At 38.1% G+C, this 21,021-nt stretch overlaps 1 protein-coding gene across 3 annotated transcripts; it reads left to right on the forward strand.

The window, feature by feature from the left end:
- The first annotated feature begins 565 nt into the window (after positions 1–565).
- Positions 566–20,979, forward strand: ZNF260 (zinc finger protein 260). Of its 3 annotated transcripts, XM_013998471.3 has the most exons (5): positions 566–617; positions 3,493–3,704; positions 15,234–16,758; positions 17,322–17,452; positions 20,117–20,979. In XM_013998471.3, the coding sequence occupies exons 3-4, from the start codon at positions 15,702–15,704 to the stop codon at positions 17,414–17,416; spliced, it is 1,152 nt and encodes a 383-aa protein (XP_013853925.1). In that variant the 5' UTR covers positions 566–617; positions 3,493–3,704; positions 15,234–15,701; the 3' UTR covers positions 17,417–17,452; positions 20,117–20,979. The 3 variants fall into 3 exon arrangements, with proteins under 3 accessions (XP_013853925.1, XP_013853926.1, XP_013853922.1); XM_013998472.3 differs by lacking the exon at positions 17,322–17,452 and having other exon boundaries at positions 20,117–20,289; XM_013998468.3 differs by lacking the exons at positions 17,322–17,452; positions 20,117–20,979 and having other exon boundaries at positions 15,234–17,183.
- The last annotated feature ends 42 nt before the right edge of the window (positions 20,980–21,021 follow it).

The raw sequence follows: 21,021 nt of genomic DNA on the forward strand, positions 1-21,021 counted from the left end.
CTAACGCCCGGCTGCCGAAGAGCTCCGCTCAGAGCCGCCGCCGGAGACCGCGGCGCCCTCTGGGAAATGTAGTTGAGCGCCGCACTCGCGAGGGACAAGATGGCGCCGGGGGTGAACCCGGCCAAAGAGATCCGCCCAACCACTCCATTCTTCACCCCTGCTCGCCCCCAACCTCAAACGCGCCCTGGAGCTTGGCGCTCCTGGCATACCCTGGCACTGTGGCTTCTAGTGGGAATCACCCCAGCGTGCTTAAAGTGAGCTTATTGTATATAACCCGAGGCATATCACTGCCCTCTCCCAGAAGTAGACCTAACACAGGTAGAATGTTATTTACCTAAGTCCTGAGGCTCAGCCTAGAGACACTTGTCCCCCGACAAGGGAGACAGTGCCAAAGCTATGGTGGAGTTGAGAAAGCGCGAAAGCCGATTGGAATCACTGAAACTTCTGGGAAATGTAGTCCACAGTCACCAAAGTGGGCGACCGACCAACATCATCGGACTCCGCAGGGTAGTGAGCCGGAGCTTGTTGAAGCCCAGGAGACCTCTGGGAGTGCTACCCAGCCCAAGGAGTGCGCAGGCGCAAGCTTTCTGGCTCGCCATCGTCGTCTTTGTCTGCTGGTGAGTTTGTTTTTGGTTCTGCGGCGGTCAGATCTGGGTGCGGGATCTAGGTTTCTGGGCTTACAATCCAGTCAGCGGGGGTTTATAGGAGAGGTTTCGCGGAGCCTACGACTGGGCTGGGAAAATTGAACTGGAAGAATCGCCTTCTGTGACGTGCATTGTTCAAAGCTCATGTGGATGGGGGCAGGGGTACAGAAGGAAACTGGGGCGGGTTCGCGTGTGGGCGACCAAGGGTGTGACAGTTGTAGAGCTGCAACTTGTGTAGTTCCAAGTTAGTGGGTGGCATTGTGAGCTTAGTGGGGTAGTATCATCTAAACCTCACTTTTTAAAAATAATGGTAATAAGGATGCATCTTTCTGGAGCATCTGTTTCTGTGAAAGGTGAGAAAGGGAGAAAGCTAAACAATTGTGCGGATAAGTAATTTTTAAAGCGATTTTTATATAAAAGACTCATTGTGGAGTAGAAAACAATATCATCATTTTAAAAAAATCTAAGGGGAAAGATTTCCGGAAAACTTATTAATGGATGTCTAAACTACACCTAGGTATTGACTTTTCTTAATTTTTTGGAGGCATTTTGGTGAGGCTGCATTGAGAATTCCTGGACTAAGGAATAGCTTTAGGCGAGGTAGTTTGTACTAGTGCAGACAGCACAGAATTGGGAAGCAAGTTGTCCAGTCTTTGGTGGAGAAATCAAGTAACCGACTTAAGACTCCCTAGTTTGTCAAGAATCATGGCAGTCACACTAATTGGGCCAGGCTTTCCCCAAACCAAATAGCCTTTTGTAAATGTAGTGAAACGAATTTTTATTTTCCCTATCTACAATTCCTTTCGGTATAACACAAAATAGTTTTCAATAAAGTGAAAAAGTATCAGTATAAAAATTCATGTATAGACATAATAGCTTTGATAAATACTGAAAGTAATCAGTAAGAGTTATCAAGAAGACTACTTTATTTGCATAGCAACAAATCAGATAAAACACCTAGGGATAAAGAGCAAATGTGTAAAACTTATATGAAGATTATTTTTAAATGTTAATGAAGGAGCTAAAAGACAAGCGAATGGAAATATATGTCATATGTTAGATTTTAAAAGCCTGCAATGTATTTTGCTACACGAAGAAAGTAAAGTGTTTGGTGTAATACACTATTTTTTTTTAGTAAGTGGGGATAAAAATGTATATTTGTAACTGCATGAAGAAACTTCTGAAGTTTACAGAGAAAATAAAAACAGTTGTGGGGGGCTGCAGCAGCTAGGGCAGGGATAAGAATCACATTTTAGGGTGTTTTTGGCTGCATCTGGGGCAGCCATGGAAGTTTCTGGGTCAGGGGTTGAACCAATGCCACAGTAGCAACTCAACCTACTTCAGTGATAATGCCAGATCCTTAACCCGCTGCACCACAGGAGAACTCCAAGAAGCGCATTTTTGCTTCCCTGTTTTGTACATTTCCATTTTTAACTGGGATAGAGGAATTAGATAGATTTCTATGTTCATTCCTTTTCGTATGTTTATCATTGCCTTAGTTTTTAATGTCTCCGTGACTTCCATGATACTATTCTCATTTTTATAATTTCAATCAAAACCAAGGAACAACTCCCCTCCATTAGTGACTTATGTTTCTGTTTGTCCCTATATATTAGTATTCCTAAGTTTCTGACTTTGATCATTTTTTTTTTCACCTCTAACAACTCTATGAGTAACAAAATTCCACTGCTATAGCTTCAGCTGACACAGAGCAGTAACAAATGACCACCCCTATTGAGGCTTTTCTGAACACCTCATCCATATATCCAGCTGCCTAATAATGTACAGCTCCATCAGGAGGATGCATAGTCACTTCAGACTCCTTATGTCACACTTTTACCTCTTTCCTCCTGTGGTTTGCCTCCATCCTTTCGCCTTCTGTATTGTTTTCAACAATTCATAGCACTATCTGACCATATTCTAAGCATTTCTACATTGGAATAAAGGAAGAGCTTCTAAGAAAGTTTGACCCCTTTTATCTGTCACACCCCATTACAAATTGGAGACCATGGTCTCATCAGTATATAATCAGTGATAAATATATTTGCGGAACCAATGAATTGAATGATCATATAATTACAGGACACTTAAAATATTTAATTTCTCCTAGAGTAACATCACCTAGGTAAAATATTAGGCTTCTAAAACCTTTAAGAACTCTGGGCCATGAATAATTCCAGAGTAATTTCCTTTACATTTTATCCATATCACTCAGTGCTGGTGACTCCACATTTATGTGAAAAGGGTTGTGGGAGGAAATAATATTCAAAACTGTGACTGGACTGTTCAGTTATGAGCACGGGAGCCACATTGTGGCTCACTGGGTTAAGGACCTGATGTAGTCTCCGTGAGGATGCAGGTTTGATCCCTGGCCTCGCTCATGGGTTAAGTATCTGTCAGTTGCTGCAAGCTGTGGCATAGGTCACAGATGCATTTTGCACCTGGCATTGCTGTGGCTGCAGTGTAGGCCAGCAGCCGCAGCTCAGATTTGACCCCTAGCATGGAAACTTCCATGAGCCACAGGTGTGGCTGTAAAAAAAGAAAAAAGAAATGAAAAGAAAAAAATCAGGAGCAGGGCTACAAGTGACACCTGCTCAAAGGTACCTGTACAGGTTGTGATTTTACCTAACTAGCAACTCAGTTTTGTAGTGTCTCTGTATAACCTAAATTCTGAAAATAAGGTTCCTTCTCTTTCCCGTATTTTGAAGTGTGTGGAGCCTTTAAATGGCATAATGGGTTTGGCCTAAGATGTAAATTAGAAATACTCTTTTTTTCCTTGTGCTCACATTTATGTATATGCTCCAGCTTCTAAGCCAAAGGATCATCTCTACTTTGTTCTTTTTCACAGGCCAGTTACTTGTGCATCCTCATAGCTATGCTTTTTTTTATCATTCATGTCCTTTGAGGGTCCTAAGGGCTCAGCCTGAATTCTGGGATGCTGCTTTGACCTTCAACAGTAACACCCAAGCCCCATGTCAGTATTTTAAATTTTAAAGTCACCAGATCAAACAAGAAGAGCAATGGATGATTGAGGAAAAATGTAAAGGAGGTGTTCTCCAGGTAAGTAAGAAAGAACGTAGCAGGTATGAATGGGATAAAGGTTCATTATAATTATTCAGTGAGTCTGCAACATCTGCTTTTTTTTTTTTTTTTTTTTGGTCTTTTTAAGGCCACACTCAGCATATGGAGGTTCCCAGGCTAGGGGTCGAATCAGAGCTGTAGCCACTGGCCTAAGCCACAGCCACAGCAGATGCCAAATCCAAGCTGCATCTGCAACCTATGCCACAGCTCACCCAACGCCAGATCCTTAACCCACTTAGCAAGGCCAGGGATTGAACCTGCGTCCTCATGGATACTAGTCAGATTCATTTCCACTGAGCCACGACAAGAACTCCATCTGCAGTTTTTTTTTTGAGGAGATTTGCTTATCAGCCTTTATCTTGTGAAGTGAAAATTGGTGGGAATTCTTTAGAAACCTAAATAACATTTTCAAATACTCTGCCTGGATGGATGCTTTTCTTTTCTCAGATTCTGGAGGACTGGTCGGTCCTCTAACCTCTGTTCTGGCTGCAAGCCTCTCTACCTCATTTGTAGTCTCAATTTTATGACTTTCACAGCATAAATTTTATACATCTTCCCCCGCTAACATTTTCCATTTTTCACTTCTCCCTATACACCAAGACTCCTTTCCTTAAGCCTTCATTCTTTTTCAAGGATTATAGATCTATAATCTTTCAAAAAGTAGCATGTAGATTATTTTCTTTAAAACTTAACTATCAGATTTCCCATTGTGGCTCAGTGGAAACGGATCTGACTTGCATCCATGAGGACACAGGTTCGATCCCTGGCCTCACCTTGGTAGGTTAAGGATCTGGCGTTGCCGTGAGCTGTGGTGTAGGTTGCAAATGTGGCTTAGACCTGGCATTGCTGTGGCTGTGACATAGGCCAGCAGCTACAGCTCCAATTCAACCCCTCGCCTGGGAACCTCCATATACCACAAGTGTAGCCCTAAAAAGACAAAAAATAAATAAATAAAATTTAACTATCATTTCTCCCTCCTTCTGTTGTTATATATCTCAGATTTGAATTTTACCCTCTTATTTCATATTGTCTTCTCACCTCCAACTACCTTAGTATAATTCTTTTTAACATCCAGTTCACCTCCCTTTTACTTTTTTTAAAGAGAAATAGTACTATTATTTTTATTTTTTTATTATTTTTAATGACTTTTATTTTTTCCATCATAGCTGGTTTACAACGTTCTGTCAGTTTTCTGCTGTACAGCAAGGTGACCCAGTCACACATACACATATACATTCTTTTTCTCACATTCTCATGCTCCATCATAAGTGACTAGATATGGTTCCCTGGGCTATACAGCAGGATCTCATTGCTTATCCATTCCAAAGGCTATGGTTTGCATCTATTAACCCCAGATTCCCAATCCATCCCACTCCCCCCCACCTTGGCAACCACCAGTCTGTTCTCCGAGTCCATGCTTTTCTTTTCTGTGGAAAGGTTCACTGTGCCGTATATTAGATTCCAGATATAAGTGATATCATATGGTATTTGCCTATCTCTTTCTGAATTACTTCACTTAGTATGAGAGTCTCTAGTTCTATCCATGTTGCTGCGAATGGAGTACTATTATTTTTAAAATCCAATACTTCTAATTGATAGAAATTAAAACAATACTCATTCCTGGTCATCAGTATTCCATTTCTGCTCCCCAGAAGAAACCAGTATTAACATTGTATGTTTCTAAGTGTTTTTATGGTACACACGGAGACTTTCAGGCAGAGCACTGACATGATTTGACTGTGACGAGATTCCTGTGGTTGCTGTGTGGAGAAGAGCTATAACATCTATCAGAATGTTCAAGTGTTAAGCAAATTCTTGAATGTGTTCTGTGTAAATGGTGACCTGTTAAGAACAGAGGCTGGCAGACTGTACCCTACTATGTTTTTGTCGCGAGCTGATTCATCTTCTTGTCCATTCATTTTCTTATGGTCTGAAACCACTTGCATACTGTAATGCCTGAGTAGACTTGGTGTCTGCAGATATATGATATGTAAAGGATTAAAAAGTGTTATCAGTCATGGTAAAACTAAGTGACCACAATAAACCCCAAAATGGTGCTGGCTTAAGGAATATAGGAACTGATTTCTTTTCTCTCTTTTTTTTTTTAATGGCTTTACCTGTGGCGTATGTAAGTTCCCAGGCTAGGATTCTAATTGGAGCTGCAGCTGCCAGCCTATGCCACAGTCATGGCAACACCAGATCTGAACCACATTTACAACCTACGCTGCAGCTTGCAGCAATGCAAGATCTTTTAACCCACTGAGTGAGGCCAGGGATCGGACCCATATCCTCACAAACACCATGTCGGGTTCTTAACCTGCTAAGCCACAACAGGAACTCTGGAATTGAATTCTTGGCCACATAACAATTATGTGGTGAGTAGTCAAGATTTGTGTGGTAGCTTTGGTCTTTGTGGTACTTTAAGATCCAGATTTCCTCCAGGTTGTCTGTTTATCATTTGGATGTGGTGGAAGCTGGATCAACAATGCATCCTAGTATCAGCCATGTAGAGGAGGGAAGAACCACCATTCTAGGGTAGGAGGTCAGTAAATTTTTCCAAGAAAGGTACAGATAGTAAATATTTTAGGCTTTGTAAACCATAGGATCTCTTTTGCAACTGTTTATCTCAGTTATTATAGCATAAAGTTAGTCTGCTTGGCAGTAAAGCATTTTGACTTATATTTTGAAAACATTTTTAAACCACAAGATAGATATTATTAAAAGGACCGTTTGGCCTGGTATTTAGATAAATTGTTGCCTAGTTCAGTTCAAGACTGTCATTTTCCATTGTAAAAAATTCAGTTCTATTAAGTATGTGTGAAGGATGTTGATATAATCCGTATAAAAATACAAGGGGCTTTAATTACCAAGGAGATATAATTTCTGTGGTTTCTTTTGGGGTTTTTAATATAGCACTTAGTCCTGATCTGTTGTGCATCATACTTTTGCAAATTTTTAAAAATCAAAGCATGAGTTGATTTACAATGTTGTGTTAATTTCTGCTGTACAGAAAAGTGATTAAGTTTTGTGTGTGTGTGTGTGTGTGTATTCTCTTTTATACTCCTTTCCATTATGACTTACCTCAGAATATTGAATAGTTCCTGGTGCTATACAGCAGAACTTTGTTGTTTATACGTTCTGTAGGTAATAGTTTGTATCTATTAATTACAAACTCTCACACCTACTTTTGTGGCTCAGCAGGTTAAGAACCCAAGCAGAATCCATGAGGATGCAGGTTCGACCCCTGGCCTTGCTCAGTGGGTTAAGTATCTGGCATTGCCACAAGCTGCAGTGTAGGCTGAAGTTGCAGCTTGGATCTGGTATTGCTGTGGCTGTGGAGTAGACTGGCACCTGCAGTTCCATTTCAACCCTAGCCTAGGAGCTTCCATATGCTGCAGGTGCAGCCCTAAAAAAAAAAAAAAAAGGAAATTTTAAATAAATAGTATTATTATAATTTGTTAAAAGTTTAGTAAAATTAACATATTAAGCCTTGGACTTTGGACTTTGAGGTGATAAAATGTCTGAACAATTGTCTGGGCTTTTCTTTGTCTTTTTTGTCTTTTTTTTAGGGCCGCACCTGCATATGGAGGTCCCCAGGCTAAGGGTCTAATCAGAGCTGTTGCTGACGGCCACAGCAACAGCAACACCAGACTGAGCCGTGTCTGCGACCTACACCACAGCTCATGGCAATGCTGGATCTTTAACCCACTGAGCAAGGCCAGGGATCAAACCCGCAACCTCATGGATCCTGGTCGAATTCTTTTCTGCTGCACCATGACGGGAACTCCTGTCTGATTTTTTTGTGTTTAGATTTTCTGTCTTTCCTGGTCTGAGTTTTCATAGTTTATATTTGCTAGGTTTTCAAAGTTATTTGCATAGAGTTGAGCAAAATAGTCTCTATAGTATTTACTCTTCATCTATGATTATTTCCAAATAACCATTTTTTATATTTATAATTTTGCTTTTATTCCTTTTCAATTTTTCCCTAAGAACCAACTCATGAATCCATTATTACTTCTATTTTTGTTTGCAGTAATTACTTACCTTACTAATTTTTCTATTTTTCTTCTGTTTCTTCTTCTTTATTTTAATTCCCTGGTTTGAATGTTTAATATAATTTCTCTTAAAAATAATGTAAATAGGACTTCCCCTCATGGCTCAGTGGTTAGAGAACCTGACTAGCATCCATGAGGATGAGGGTTCAATCCCTGGCCCCACTCAGTGGGTTAAGGATCCAGCATTGCTTTGAGCTGTGGTGTAGGTCGCAGACATGGCTCAGATTTAATGTTGCTGTGACTGTGGTGTAGGCCAGCAGCTGTAGCTCCAATTCGACCCCTAGCCTGGGAACCTCCATATGTGTCAGGCGCAGCCCTGAAAAAAAAAAGACAAAGGTAACGTAAACATTTATGCTAAAACTTCTCCAAGCATTTTCCACATGTGTTCTATGGGTTTTAATATACATTGTGTTCTGAATAATATTTATGAATATTAGGCAGTTTATTTTAATTTCCTCTTTGTTTTGATCAAAGAGTGTTTAAGCCAGTAGATTTGATAATTTACAAGTGAAAGGTTTTGTTTTTGTTTTTGTTTTTGTTTTTTTGTCTTTTTGCCTTTTCTCTAGGGCCACTCCAGGGGCATATGGAGATTCCCAGGCTAGGGGTCAAATTGGAGCCATAGCTACCGGCCTACGCCAGAGCCACAGCAACATGGGATCCGAGCCGTGTCTGCAATCTACACCACAGCTCACGGCAATGCCAGATCCTTAACCCACCGAGCGAGGCCAGGGATCGAATCGGCAACCTCATGGTTCCGTCTGATTCGTTAACCACTGAGCCATGACGGAAACGCCAGTTAATGTGTTTTTATAGCTTGGATTTCTGTAGTTTATATGTTCATGATTATCTTCTTTATCTTTAGTCTTTATTTCCAGCATTTCTGATAATTTCTTTTAGATGCATTTCTTATATACAGTTTAGTTGAGTTTTGCTGTATCAATTGTTGGACTTTAGCATGCATCAAAATCATCTGGAAGGGTTGTTAAGTACAGATTGCTGGGCTGTATCCACAGGTTTTCTGATTCAGGAGGTCTGGGTTGAGGCCTAAGAAATTTCTGTATGAGCCTATCGTAGTTCTTTTAATAGTCATTTTTATTCTAGTTGCATTTATTGACAGGAACAATAGGGTTGGTATTGATTCTTTAATATTATATACTGTTTTTTTTGTTTGTTTGTTTTTGACTTTTGTCCATTTAGGGCTGCACCTGAGGCATATGGAGGTTCCCAGGGTAGGAGTCTAATCAGAGCTGTTGCTCCCGGCTTTCGCCAGAGCCAAAGCAATGCCGGATCCTTAACCCACTGAGCAAGGCCAGGGATCGAACCCACAACCTCATGATTCCTAGTTAGATTCGCTTTTAGCTGCGCCACGAAGGGAACTCCAATATTATATACTGTTTTAAATTCTGCTTCATTTTTTACCATTTCTATCTTTTGTTATAGGCTCTTTGATTGCTTTGTTTTGAATATTTTTTTCAGAAAATTTGGAAAGTTTATATTTTTTTTCTTTCTTGTGGTTGCCTTTATATTCATAATTTTCTAAGTCTTCATACTTGATTTCCACAGACAATATCTATTTACTATCTGTTACTTTTACTGGGGTGATGTATATTTTACACATTTAAGTCTCCCTCTTTACCACATAGTTGGTTTATTTTTATTATTGTTCCAGCTTTAAATAGTAATGGTTGCACCCTTCTTACCTCCCCCTTCATGGTATGAAATTCTTTGCATCTTTGCCTTTGATTGTGCAGTGATCCATCTATCAAAGTCCCATCCATTACTGAGCCTTAAACTTCATTTTTATTAAACTGTCTCTATCACTTCTAGCCCAATCTCTTTAATCTCTGTATCTCCATCCCATATTGTAGCTTCCAGAGCACCTTGGATCTTAAGTATATATTATATTTGTACTTTTCACTTTGATGTCTAAGACATACATTGAAGCTCATTAAGCGAAAGACCAGTTTTTTATCCTTTTTGTCTGCAGCCTTAAGCGCAAATAAAATTATTTAAAAATTTGTGATTGTTGTGGAGCTTCGGTTTGGGAAGATTTACATTTTCAGCTTTATTGAGGTATAATTTACACAAATAAGTCACCCCCTTAGAGTATATTATTTGATAAATTTTGGCAATTTAGAGCCATATAACCAAAATTCACATGTAGAACATTTTATTCAGCAGTCCCTTGTGCCATTTTGCAGTTGAACTACATCCTCTCCATCCCTAGTGAGCAATAATTTGCTTTATGTCACTATAGCTTTATCTTTTCTAAAATTTCGTATAAATGTAATCTTTTGCATTAGATTTCTTTGATTTAGCTTTATTTTTTGAGATTCATATTATATCTATTAATATTTAGTTCCTTTTTGTTGCTGGTTAGTATTACACAGTATGGACATAACTTGTCTATTCACCAGTTGACAGACACTTGGCTTTATTTCCATTTTTTGGCTATTATGAATAATGCTATTATGAAAATTCACATACCAGTCTTTATGTGAACATATTTATTCATTTTTCTTGAATAAATGCCCAGGAGTGGGACTACTGGGTAGAATTTCCACCAGCAATGAATCAAAATTTGTTGTTTTATACTCTCACATTTAGAATTGCAGTCCTTTTAACTTGAGCCATTTTAATGAGTATGTAATGTATCTCATTTAGGTTTTAAGATGCATTTGCCAAATTACTGGTTAAGATAAACTTCTTTTAATATGATTATTGGCCATTCATGTTTTATTTTGTGAAATATCTATTCTATTTTTCATTTTAAAAACTAAATAGGAGTTCTCGTCATGGCACAGTAGTTAACGAATCCAACTAGGAACCATGTGGTTGCGGGTTCGGTCCCTGCCCTTGCTCAGTGGGTTGACGATCCGGCGTTGCCGTGAGCTGTGGTGTAGGTTGCAGACGCAGCTCAGATCCCACGTTGCTGTGGCTCTGGCGTAGGCCGGGAGCTACAGCTCCGTTTCGACCCCTAGCCTGGGAACCTCCATATGCCGCGGGAGCGGCCCAGGAAATAGCAAAAAAGACAAAAAATAAAAAAATAAAAATAAAAAAATAAAAACTAAATATCTTTTTATTATTGAGTTTTAGGGGTTGTATATATTTTGGGTTTTGGGGTTTGTTTTTATTTTGTCTTTTGTGGGTTGCATCTGTGGCACATAGGCATTCCCAGGCTTTTTTTTTTTTTTTTTTTTTTTTTTGATATTTTAGGGGCCCCACACCTGTGGCAGATGGAAGTTCCCAGGATGGGGTTGAATCACACTTGCCGCTGGAGGCCTTTGCCACAGGCACAGCAACTTGGGATTCAAGCCACATCTGTGACCTACAGCACAGCTAACGGCAATACCGGATCCTTAATCCACTGGGCGAGGCCAGGGATCAAACCCAAGACCTCATGAATCCTAATCAGGTTCCTTACTGCTGAGCCACAGGGGGAACTCCAAGGGGGTTCTGTATATTTTGGATACAAGCCCTTTATCAGTTATTCCCTGTCTATGGCTTTCCTTTTCCTTTTTCTTTTTTTCTTTTTCTTTTTTTTTTTTTTTTTTTTTTTAACGTCTTTTTTTTAGAGCCGCACTCATGGCATATGGGAAGTTCCCGGGCTAGGGGTTGAATCAGAGCTGCAGCTGCCGACCTGCGCCATGGCCATAGCAACGCTGGATCTAAGCCCTGTCTAGACCTGTACAACAGATCAGGGCAACACCAGATCCTTAACATACTGAGTGAGGCCAGGAATTGAATCATGCATACTAGTTGGGTTTGTTACTGCTAAGCCATAGTGGGAACTCCCCTTTTTATTTTCTTAATTGTGTTTTTTGAAGGGCATTAATTAGTTGTTTTTTTTTTTTTTTTGTCTTTTGTTGTTGTTGTTGCTATTTCTTGGGCCGCTCCCGCGGCATATGGAGGTTCCCAGGCTAGGGGTCAAATCGGAGCTGTAGCCACCAGCCTACGCCAGAGCCACAGCAACGTAGGATCCGAGCCGCGTCTGCAACCTACACCACAGCTCACAGCAACGCCAGATCGTTAACCCACCGAGCAAGGGCAGGGACAGAACCCGAAACCTCATGGTTCCTAGTCGGATTCGTTAACCACTGCGCCACGACGGGAACTCCTTAATTAGTTTTTAATTATGATGAAGTCTACCATTTTTTCTTTTAATAATTTTAATGCTTATATTGAGGTCTAGGATTCATTTTGAGTGATTTTTTTTTCCTTATGCAGTAAGGGTTGAGGTATTTTTTTCTAATTATGAAAATTATAGCATTGATACGCGTGACAGCATATTATTAGTCAGTTTTTTAAATGATTTGTAAGAAAGTGAGGATAAAAGTTTGAAATGGATAGATCAGGATAATGAATTCCAGTGAGTGGATGGAAAACAGTTATAAAAGAAAGGGTTTACGCAGAAGCCAAGAAAGGGTCTCTTGGCAAGAAAAAAGCTTGGGTGCCAGTGTATCAGGCACAACAAAAGGAGAAATGTAAATGAAAACTGAAATAGATGGCATTGACAGTTTCTGTATCCAGAAATCATAGTATCAATAATCAAAATACTGATGCAGGAAGTTCCCACTGCCGTGCAGCGGAAACACACCTGACTGGTATCCAAGAGGACACCGGTTCAATCCCTGGCCACGATCAGTGGATGAAGGATATGGCATTGCTATGAGCTCTGGTATAGGTTGCAGATGCAGCTTGGATCCCAGGTTGCTGTGGCTGTGGTGTAGGCTGGCAGCCATAGCTCCAATTTGATCCATAACCTGGGAACTTCCATATGCCTGGGGTGCGGCCCTATTTAAAAAAAAAAAAAAAACTGATGCAAATCACATTTGGAAGCAAAGATGGATTTTTTTTTTTTTTTTCTGGCATATGTGCTTTCCCCTTGTATATATGTGTACTTTGCTTCATGTAAAACTAGGTTTTAAGTAGATAAAAAGAGCACTATTGGAGTTCCCGTAGTGGCACAGTGGTTGACGAATCTGACTAGGAACCATGAGGTTGCGGGTTCTGTCCCTGCCCTTGCTCAGTGGGTTAAGGATCCAGCGTTGCCGTGAGCTGTGGTATAGGTTGCAGACGCGGCTCGGATCCCACGTTGCTGTGGCTCTGGCGTAGGCTGGCGGCTACAGCTCCGATTGGACCCCTAGCCTGGGAACCTCCATATGCCACGGGAGCGGCCCTAGAAAAGGCAAAAAGACAAAAAAAAAGCACTATTGTCTGTAGGTATTATACAATGATAGGATTATAGCAATGCTTGCTCCATCCTTCCTCAGCCACAGTTCCTATCCACAGACAAACACTTTCTACTCATTTGGCTGTGTCTATTGGTGTTTATTCCCAGATTTTATATAGCTGTTTTACCTATTTTATTTTATTTATTTTATTTTTTTGTCTTTTTGCCATTTCTTGGGCCGCTCCTGCGACATACAGAGGATCCCAGGCTAGGGGTCTAATCGGAGCTGTAGCTGCCAGCCTAGCCAGAGCCACAGCAATGCAGGATCCGAGCCATGTCTGCAACCTACACCACAGCTCACGGCAACGCCGGATCGTCAACCCACTGAGCAAGGGCAGGGATTGAACCCGCAATCTCATGGTTCCTTGTTGGATTCGTTAACCACTGCACCATGACTGAAAATCCTGTTTTACCTATTTTAAATGTAATCATTTGTAATCATTATCAACATGCTAATATGAAAGAATGGGGTTCAGAAATTTTCCTGCACTCGTTTTTCTTCATATTTTCTATGAAACTCCTTTCTCTGCCCCTTCATATTTTCTCTTGAACCTCCTGGATTCCTCCACTAATCTACTAATTTCCCAGTGATTACTCTTTATTCCTTCCTTCCTCCCTCCCTTCCATTTCTTACTTTTTTTTTTTTTTTTTTTTTAATTCTGGGAGATATTCTGGATTTTTTTCCCTCAACCTACTGAACTTTTAAGGTCAACATCATATTATTTCCAAAAGTACTTGTTTAATAGAATCCTGTTAACATTTCATTGCTATTAGCTTTCTTTGATACTGATTATATGTTTTCTTCTTTTCCTTGCCTTTTTTTGTTTTTTTTTCCCACCTATTTGTCGTGATTTATCTTTCACATTTAGGGCTGTTATCCAGATTTTGTGTGTGTGTGATTTTTAACTCTGCATTAATACATTTAGGTACCAGAAAGGTGATTGTAATCTTGGTATACATGCGTGTAGCCTGTAAAATAGTGGGCTTCACTATACAGCATTCATTCAGATATCTATAGGTATTTCTATGACTCCAAATGTCAATATCTATAGGTGTTCTCACAATCTCATTTTTTCATAAAAGAACTCTTCCATTATCTGACACTTGGCAACTACCAGCATTCTTGGACTCTAGCAGTAGAAATTGGTTGGGACCCTATTCCATATATATACTTTTATTCATCCCCTTCTTTCAGTATGGTACTCTGATCTACTTTCCCTGTCATCACTAAATTTGAGTCTCTCAGTTATATTACCTGGATAATAAATTCCTATTTCCTTCTAGTTATGAGAGTTAGGGAAGTCAGCTGCTCCTTTCATATTATAATCATTTTATAAGCCCCACCTTCTATTCTACTCTTATCCGGTCTCTCCAGTTTTGAAGACTTTTTGTTGACAGCTATGTCATAAATTAACTTGCTTCTAAGTGCCATCCTTATCTGCTAGAATTTCATTTAAGCCACTCAGTTCTGCTGTTAATTTACAGTCCTTTATTTGCTTTACTTTCAAAATATCCTAAATCTTTCATCTACTCTTGTCTCCTCAACCTTTTAGTTTTTGAATCATGTCCTTCATCCCCTCTTGTCATGTTAATGGGGTTTCAGGAAAATGTAGAAATAAATATCTTAGTTAACCACACATCCCTTTTATAAGACTCCTATTCATTTTATTTTTTATTGTTTAATCCTAAGATTTCCAAATTTTATATTTTCTTTCATCCTTTTTATCACCTGTTCTTCACGTTTTCCCTTATTTTACTGCACATTGTTTCATTTAAAAGCAGTTTAAGCTACATACACCCATGGGTGTTATTTGTATTTAAGATTTCTTTTATATTGGTAGGTTAGGTTTTAAATAAAGAATCTGTTTTAAAATTGCACATTTATGGAGTTCCTGTTGTGGCTTAGTAAATTAAGAACCCAACTAGTATCCATGAGGATGTGGGTTAGATCCCTGATCTCATTCAGTGGGTTAAAGATCCAGCATTGCTGTAAGCTGCAGTGTGGTCACAGATGTGGCTCACATCTGGCATTGCTGTGGCAGTTCCAATTAGATCCCTAGCCTGGGAATTTTATTAAAAACAGTGGAAAAGTTTGCAAGTATTGGTGGTATTGATGATGATGATGATGATAGCTCCTTTATTGGATGTTTACTACATGCCAAGCATTAAATATTTTATATTAATTCTTTTCAATGATGATTTTTTGGTATTCTTTTTTAGAAAGGGCCTGGGAAATATATAAAGACACAAGAGGAAAGACTTGTGAGTTAAGTCTCACCCTTTTCCGTGAAAATACAACTAAGGAGAAACTCAGAAAACTTTGGTAGCAGAAAAATACTTCCTCTGAGCACAGGCATTGATTCTTTAAGACTACTACTCTAAATATGGGACTCAGTTTAAAAGAATTTAGAATGTAATTTACCCTTAAATATGAAAAAAGCTGCCTAAAAAAGAACTGTTAAGAATATAATCAGGATGCTATATTTCATCCCAGTTTGTTATCATCTACTCTCAGGATAACCAGTGTAAAAAGTCCTTCATCATAAATTCAATTTTGTTAGATACTTGAGAATTACTACTGAAGAGAAATCATATAAATTTATTGGATGTGGAAAAGCTTCAATCCATGTCACATGTCAAGAAATACTAAGAAATTCTTGTTGGAGAAAATATCTGTGCGTGATAAGTATGTTGGAAAGCCTTCAGCCTGAATCAGATCTCCTTCAGCGTGATCAAATTCAAACTGGGGAGAAACCTTACGAATGTAATGAATGCGGAAAAACATTTAGCCTGAAGCAAAACATCACAGAGCATAAAAAAATGCATAATGGAGAAAAATCACATGAATGTACTGAATGTGGTAAAGTATTCTCTCGAGTCTCATCCCTTACTCTACATTTGAGAAGTCATACAGGAAAGAAACCATATAAATGTAATAAATGTGGAAAACCCTTTACCCAGAAGGGAAACTTGCTTTCTCATCAGAAACATCATACTGGAGAGAAACCATATGAATGTGGGAAAGCTTCTGTTCAGATGCCAAGTTTCATTAAACAGCAGAGAAATCATATTGGAAACAAACCCTATGCATGTAAGGAATGTGGCAAAGCTTTCAGTGGCAAATCATATCTCACTGAGCATGAGAAAATTCATACAGGAGAGAAACCGTTTGAATGTAATCAGTGTGGAAGAGCCTTCAGCCAGAAGCAATACCTTGTTAAACATCAGAATATACATAGTGGAAAGAAACCCTTTAAATGTAATGAGTGTGGAAAAGCCTTTAGCCAGAAGGAAAACCTCATTATCCATCAAAGAATACATACTGGAGAGAAACCTTATGAATGTAAAGGGTGTGGGAAAGCTTTCATTCAGAAGTCAAGCCTCATTAGACACCAGAGAAGTCATACAGGAGAAAAACCATATATATGTAAGGAATGTGGGAAAGCCTTCAGTGGCAAATCAAATCTCACCGAGCATGAGAAAATTCATATTGGAGAGAAACCCTATAAATGTAATGAATGTGGAACAATCTTTAGGCAGAAGCAGTACCTCATTAAACATCACAATATTCACACAGGAGAGAAACCCTATGAATGTAATAAATGTGGAAAAGCCTTCTCTCGAATCACATCACTTATTGTACATGTGAGAATTCATACGGGTGATAAGCCTTATGAATGTAAAATATGTGGGAAAGCCTTCTGTCAAAGCTCATCTCTTACTGTGCATATGAGAAGCCATACAGGTGAGAAGCCCTATGGTTGTAATGAATGTGGGAAAGCCTTCTCTCAGTTCTCAACTCTTGCTCTGCATATGAGAATTCATACTGGAGAAAAACCTTATCAGTGTAATCAATGTGGAAAAGCTTTTAGCCAGAAGTCACATCATATTAGACACCAGAGAATTCATACTCATTAAAGCCCTATGAATGCCTTGAATTTAGGAAAACTTTCAAGAGAATTCATACTAAACAGTAAATCAAAATTCATTTTACAGTAAAGTGACATGAACATGGAAAATCCTTAAGCAACAACTCAAAACTTAAAATACAGAAAATGTAATAACTATCATAGTATCATGAAAGCCTATACCCCAGAACTCCACAACATGCTGTTCATGGTGTACTTTTAGGCACATTCCCATTAAAGTAAAGATCCAGTTCGACACTAATCAACATGGTTCTGGAAGGCCTACCTGATGCATTCAGACAAAGATATGAGAGGTATTAAGAAACAAAATTGTTGGGGTTTTTTTTGTTATTTGTTTTGCTACATGTATAATCATCAATATTATTTGCTCTTGGTGCAGTCATAGAAAACAAAGATTGTGACTGTTATATCCAGAAAAGTATGCATGTCTGTATGGGGAATTGGCAGTTGATAGAGGTGGTAATCACAAGTTGATCAGAAAATCTGGATGATTCAAAAAATGGTCTGAGGGTAAGTGACTTTTCATATGAAAAAATATTAGATCTTTGTTGCTTTCATCTGCTAAAGAATTTATAAAATCCAAAAATATTGAAGACTAGACTGCAAAGAGCAAAACTTGGCAATATAAGAATTTTATAGAATTTTTTCAAATATTGGGGTAGGAAAGAATTTCTAAAATCAATTCTAGAATATATACTTGTAATATATTTACTCTTGAGTATATTTACATATACCTAAGAAACTGATATCAAGTATATTTACATATACCCAAGAAACTGATACATGTATCCAGGGAGCCATATACCTTTATGGTCATTACAGCATGAATTACATTAGCAAAAAATTGGAAACAAATGTGTGTCACTTTTGAAAGGGGTGAATAAAATATGATATAGTCACACTGTAGATTATTCTCTAGCAGTTAAGTCTAACAGATCTATATGTATTAACAAAAAATCTGAAAAATCACGTAGAGTGAAAAAAAATGAAGTAATGACTATATTATAATCATACCTGTGTGAATTTTAATTATCACACCTGTGAATTTTAATTATCACACCTGTGCAAATTTTAATCAAATCAACACTAACCAACACTAGTATTAAAGCATTGGTTGTAAATGAACTTTTTTATGTAAAGCTATGAAGAATGGATTGGAAGGATACACACTCAGTTCCCAAAAGTGGTTGTCTCTAGAAAGAAAGGCAGTGGACGGGAAATGGGGCCAAGCATGACAATTGAAAGGATACTTCAGTTTTATCTCTCATTAAAAAGAAAGATTCCAAGTAAATATAACAAAATGTTAGTTAATTCTGGGTTTATTCTCTTGCTTATGCTATTTCTTTTAAACTTCTGAAGATTAAAAAAGAGATAGAAGTAGGGAAGCTACATGGAGCACAGGTTATAATGGACTTAACATTCCCAGTTAGATGCTAATATTTTACAGAAGATATTTCTAAAATGATATCTCCACTATAAAATATAAAATCAGAGTTCTCTTGTAGTGTAGGGTAAGCATCTGGCATTATCACTGCAACAGCTCAAGTGACTGCTGTGGTGCAGGTTTGATCCCTGGCCCAGGAATTTACACATGACACAGATGTGGTCAAAAAAATATATGAGATAAAAATTTCAGATGGGATTATAACTTAACAAATCCAGTTATTTAAACTTAACTCTCTCAAATGTCATATCACTAATCTCTGTATGGTCGCTACTGAGAAGTTATAAGCAAGATTTTGCAACAGGTGATTGAATCACATGTATTTAAGGATCATATTGTTTAATAATACATGCACAGACTTGTTAATTCTTCAGAAACATCAGAAATTGTCATAGTCCATATAACCAAAATTTGACATTTTTTAAATAAGGAAATGATGTTACCCTTATTTTTTTTATATGCCACTGAGTAAAACATCATCTCCTGCATTTCAGCTTCAATTTTAAACACAGAGACTAATTTTTTTCTCTAATCAGCCAGACACAGTCCCCGCCACCCCACCTCTTGTTTTCTTTCTTTGGGGAAAATATTACTGAAAAAGGAGATCTCAGACCTAAACAGAATTATTTTATTTGAAGCAAATCTTTTTGAGGATTTTTATTTGATTTCTTTCCCACAGTAACTTGACATAAGAAAGCAGTTAATGTTTTTTTTTTAAATAGTGATAATAATGAGAATGTAATATTTAAACTTTAGGCTACTTTCAAATATATCAATTTATTTTAAACTTAAAATATTACTGTGCTAATATAACTATAGCACTGCACTGCTTGTTATTAGCATTTTTAAAGGTTGGTCTTGAGATAAGATTGTAAATGCCAGGGGTTGATTTTCTGAGATAATATATCCAAATAACATATGTATATCTACATGAATCTAAATTATCCTCTCTTTTCTTCCATTTCTCATTAAGCATTCTCTCATATTCCTTGAGTGTTAGGCCCTTGTACTAGTGCAGCTTTGATGTCACCAGAATCCAGACCAAACTAGTATTAACTTTTGGTACCTATGGTTGGCCATTGCCAAGACCCAGCAACAAGAATGATTATGATAGACAGAGTAAGAAAAGCAATTGCTACACAGTATTGTGATATTGTGTACTGTAAATTGACTCAACCATGCGTTTACTAATTCAGCTTGTTGCTAGTTATTTGCTACTGCAAACCAATACTATAGTAGACACCCTTATAATTGGCCCTTACATTTTAGGTATTTTTGTTTCTGGGGGATAGATTTTAGGCAAGAGACTGCTAGATCAAAGCATATGTGCTATTTTTAAATTTTAACAGAGGCTATCAGTTATTTTCAAAAAGCTTCTCGCCCTGCAATAGGTGGTATTATACTAAAATTCGTGTTTGTGTGATGGGTCTGATAGATATAAACCTCACCTGCTTCTAGATTTTCTTCTTTGTAAATCTTCATAATGTTAGCTTATTTTCCTTTAGGATTATTTATCTTTTTATCGGTTTTGAAGACCTCTTTGCATATTAGAGATTAGGAAGTTTATGGATTGGTTATAAAGATATTTTAATCTCTAGACTCTATATGGTATTTCTTAGATTTTCTTGAAAGTTGTCTATTGTCTCCTTTTTGCAATATGTAAATATTTAATCCATCTAGAATTTAATTTTTTAATGAGATATATGAGAGTTCATTTTATTTTTTTCCAGATGGGTTGCCAATTGTACAAGGACAATTTGTTTAAAAAAATCCAGCATCCAGTTTAGCAACCAGTCACACAGCTCTGACATCTGCATGTCCACCAGAACCAATCACAGATTTGAACTGGCAATCAAAACAGAGAGAACAGAATAAGCTTTAACCCAGCATTAGGTTTATTATTATCGTTGTCCTGACAAGAAAACGTCTTCACAGCATGTTCATCAGTCATGCAACTGCCCAAGCAACTACAGCTTCCAGTGCCTCACTACTGCATGGGGAGAAAAGGTCACAATGGGTGTAGTTCATCTCACCACTGGGAAACATTAACATTCTCCTTCATGACATTTTACAACATAGCAGGGCATCTGCCTGGTTTACCAACATCACATGGAGCACACTCGGTTGTAAGAATGATAATCCACTGCCTCTGGTTTCCCAAGACTTGTGATGCCTTAGTTACACAGGCTGTTAGTGTCTACATGCCAATTCAGAGTTGGCATATACATCCAGGTACAGGCTACAAATGAGAGAATTACAATGGTATTTTCTTCAAGGAAACTGTGATAGAAAGGCAAGTTTAAAGTCAACTTTCCAGACACGCATCAGTGGGAAAAGCCTGTTCGTAATCCTTTACTGATAACCATGCATTTCCGATTGAACTGAAACTTTTTGTAATCCTTTAACTGTATGATCTTTTTCCTCATTCAACTTAACGCTGCCTTATATTTTGACTTATACCAAGACCTTATTTCTATATTCTCTTGTTTCATTAATCTATTTTTCTATTCCTATACTAACACCATATTAATTGATAATATTAACATTAGCCTTGTAGATTCATACTACATAATAAAACAAGTCCCCCACCCCTTCCTGTTTTTCAGTTTTATTGGTAATCTAAGTTAATTTTCTT

Source organism: Sus scrofa, chromosome 6, assembly GCF_054392235.1.
Source record: "Sus scrofa isolate SSC_HxYL_T2T_F1_AM1 chromosome 6, Sscrofa_HxYL_maternal_Yorkshire_Landrace_v2.0, whole genome shotgun sequence".
Taxonomy (NCBI): Eukaryota; Metazoa; Chordata; class Mammalia; order Artiodactyla; family Suidae; genus Sus; species Sus scrofa.

Coding starts and splice junctions, on each gene's coding strand:
- ZNF260 (XM_013998468.3), top strand. CDS start 15,702: ATGTTGGAAAGCCTTCAGCCTGAATCAGATCTCCTTCAGCGTGATCAA.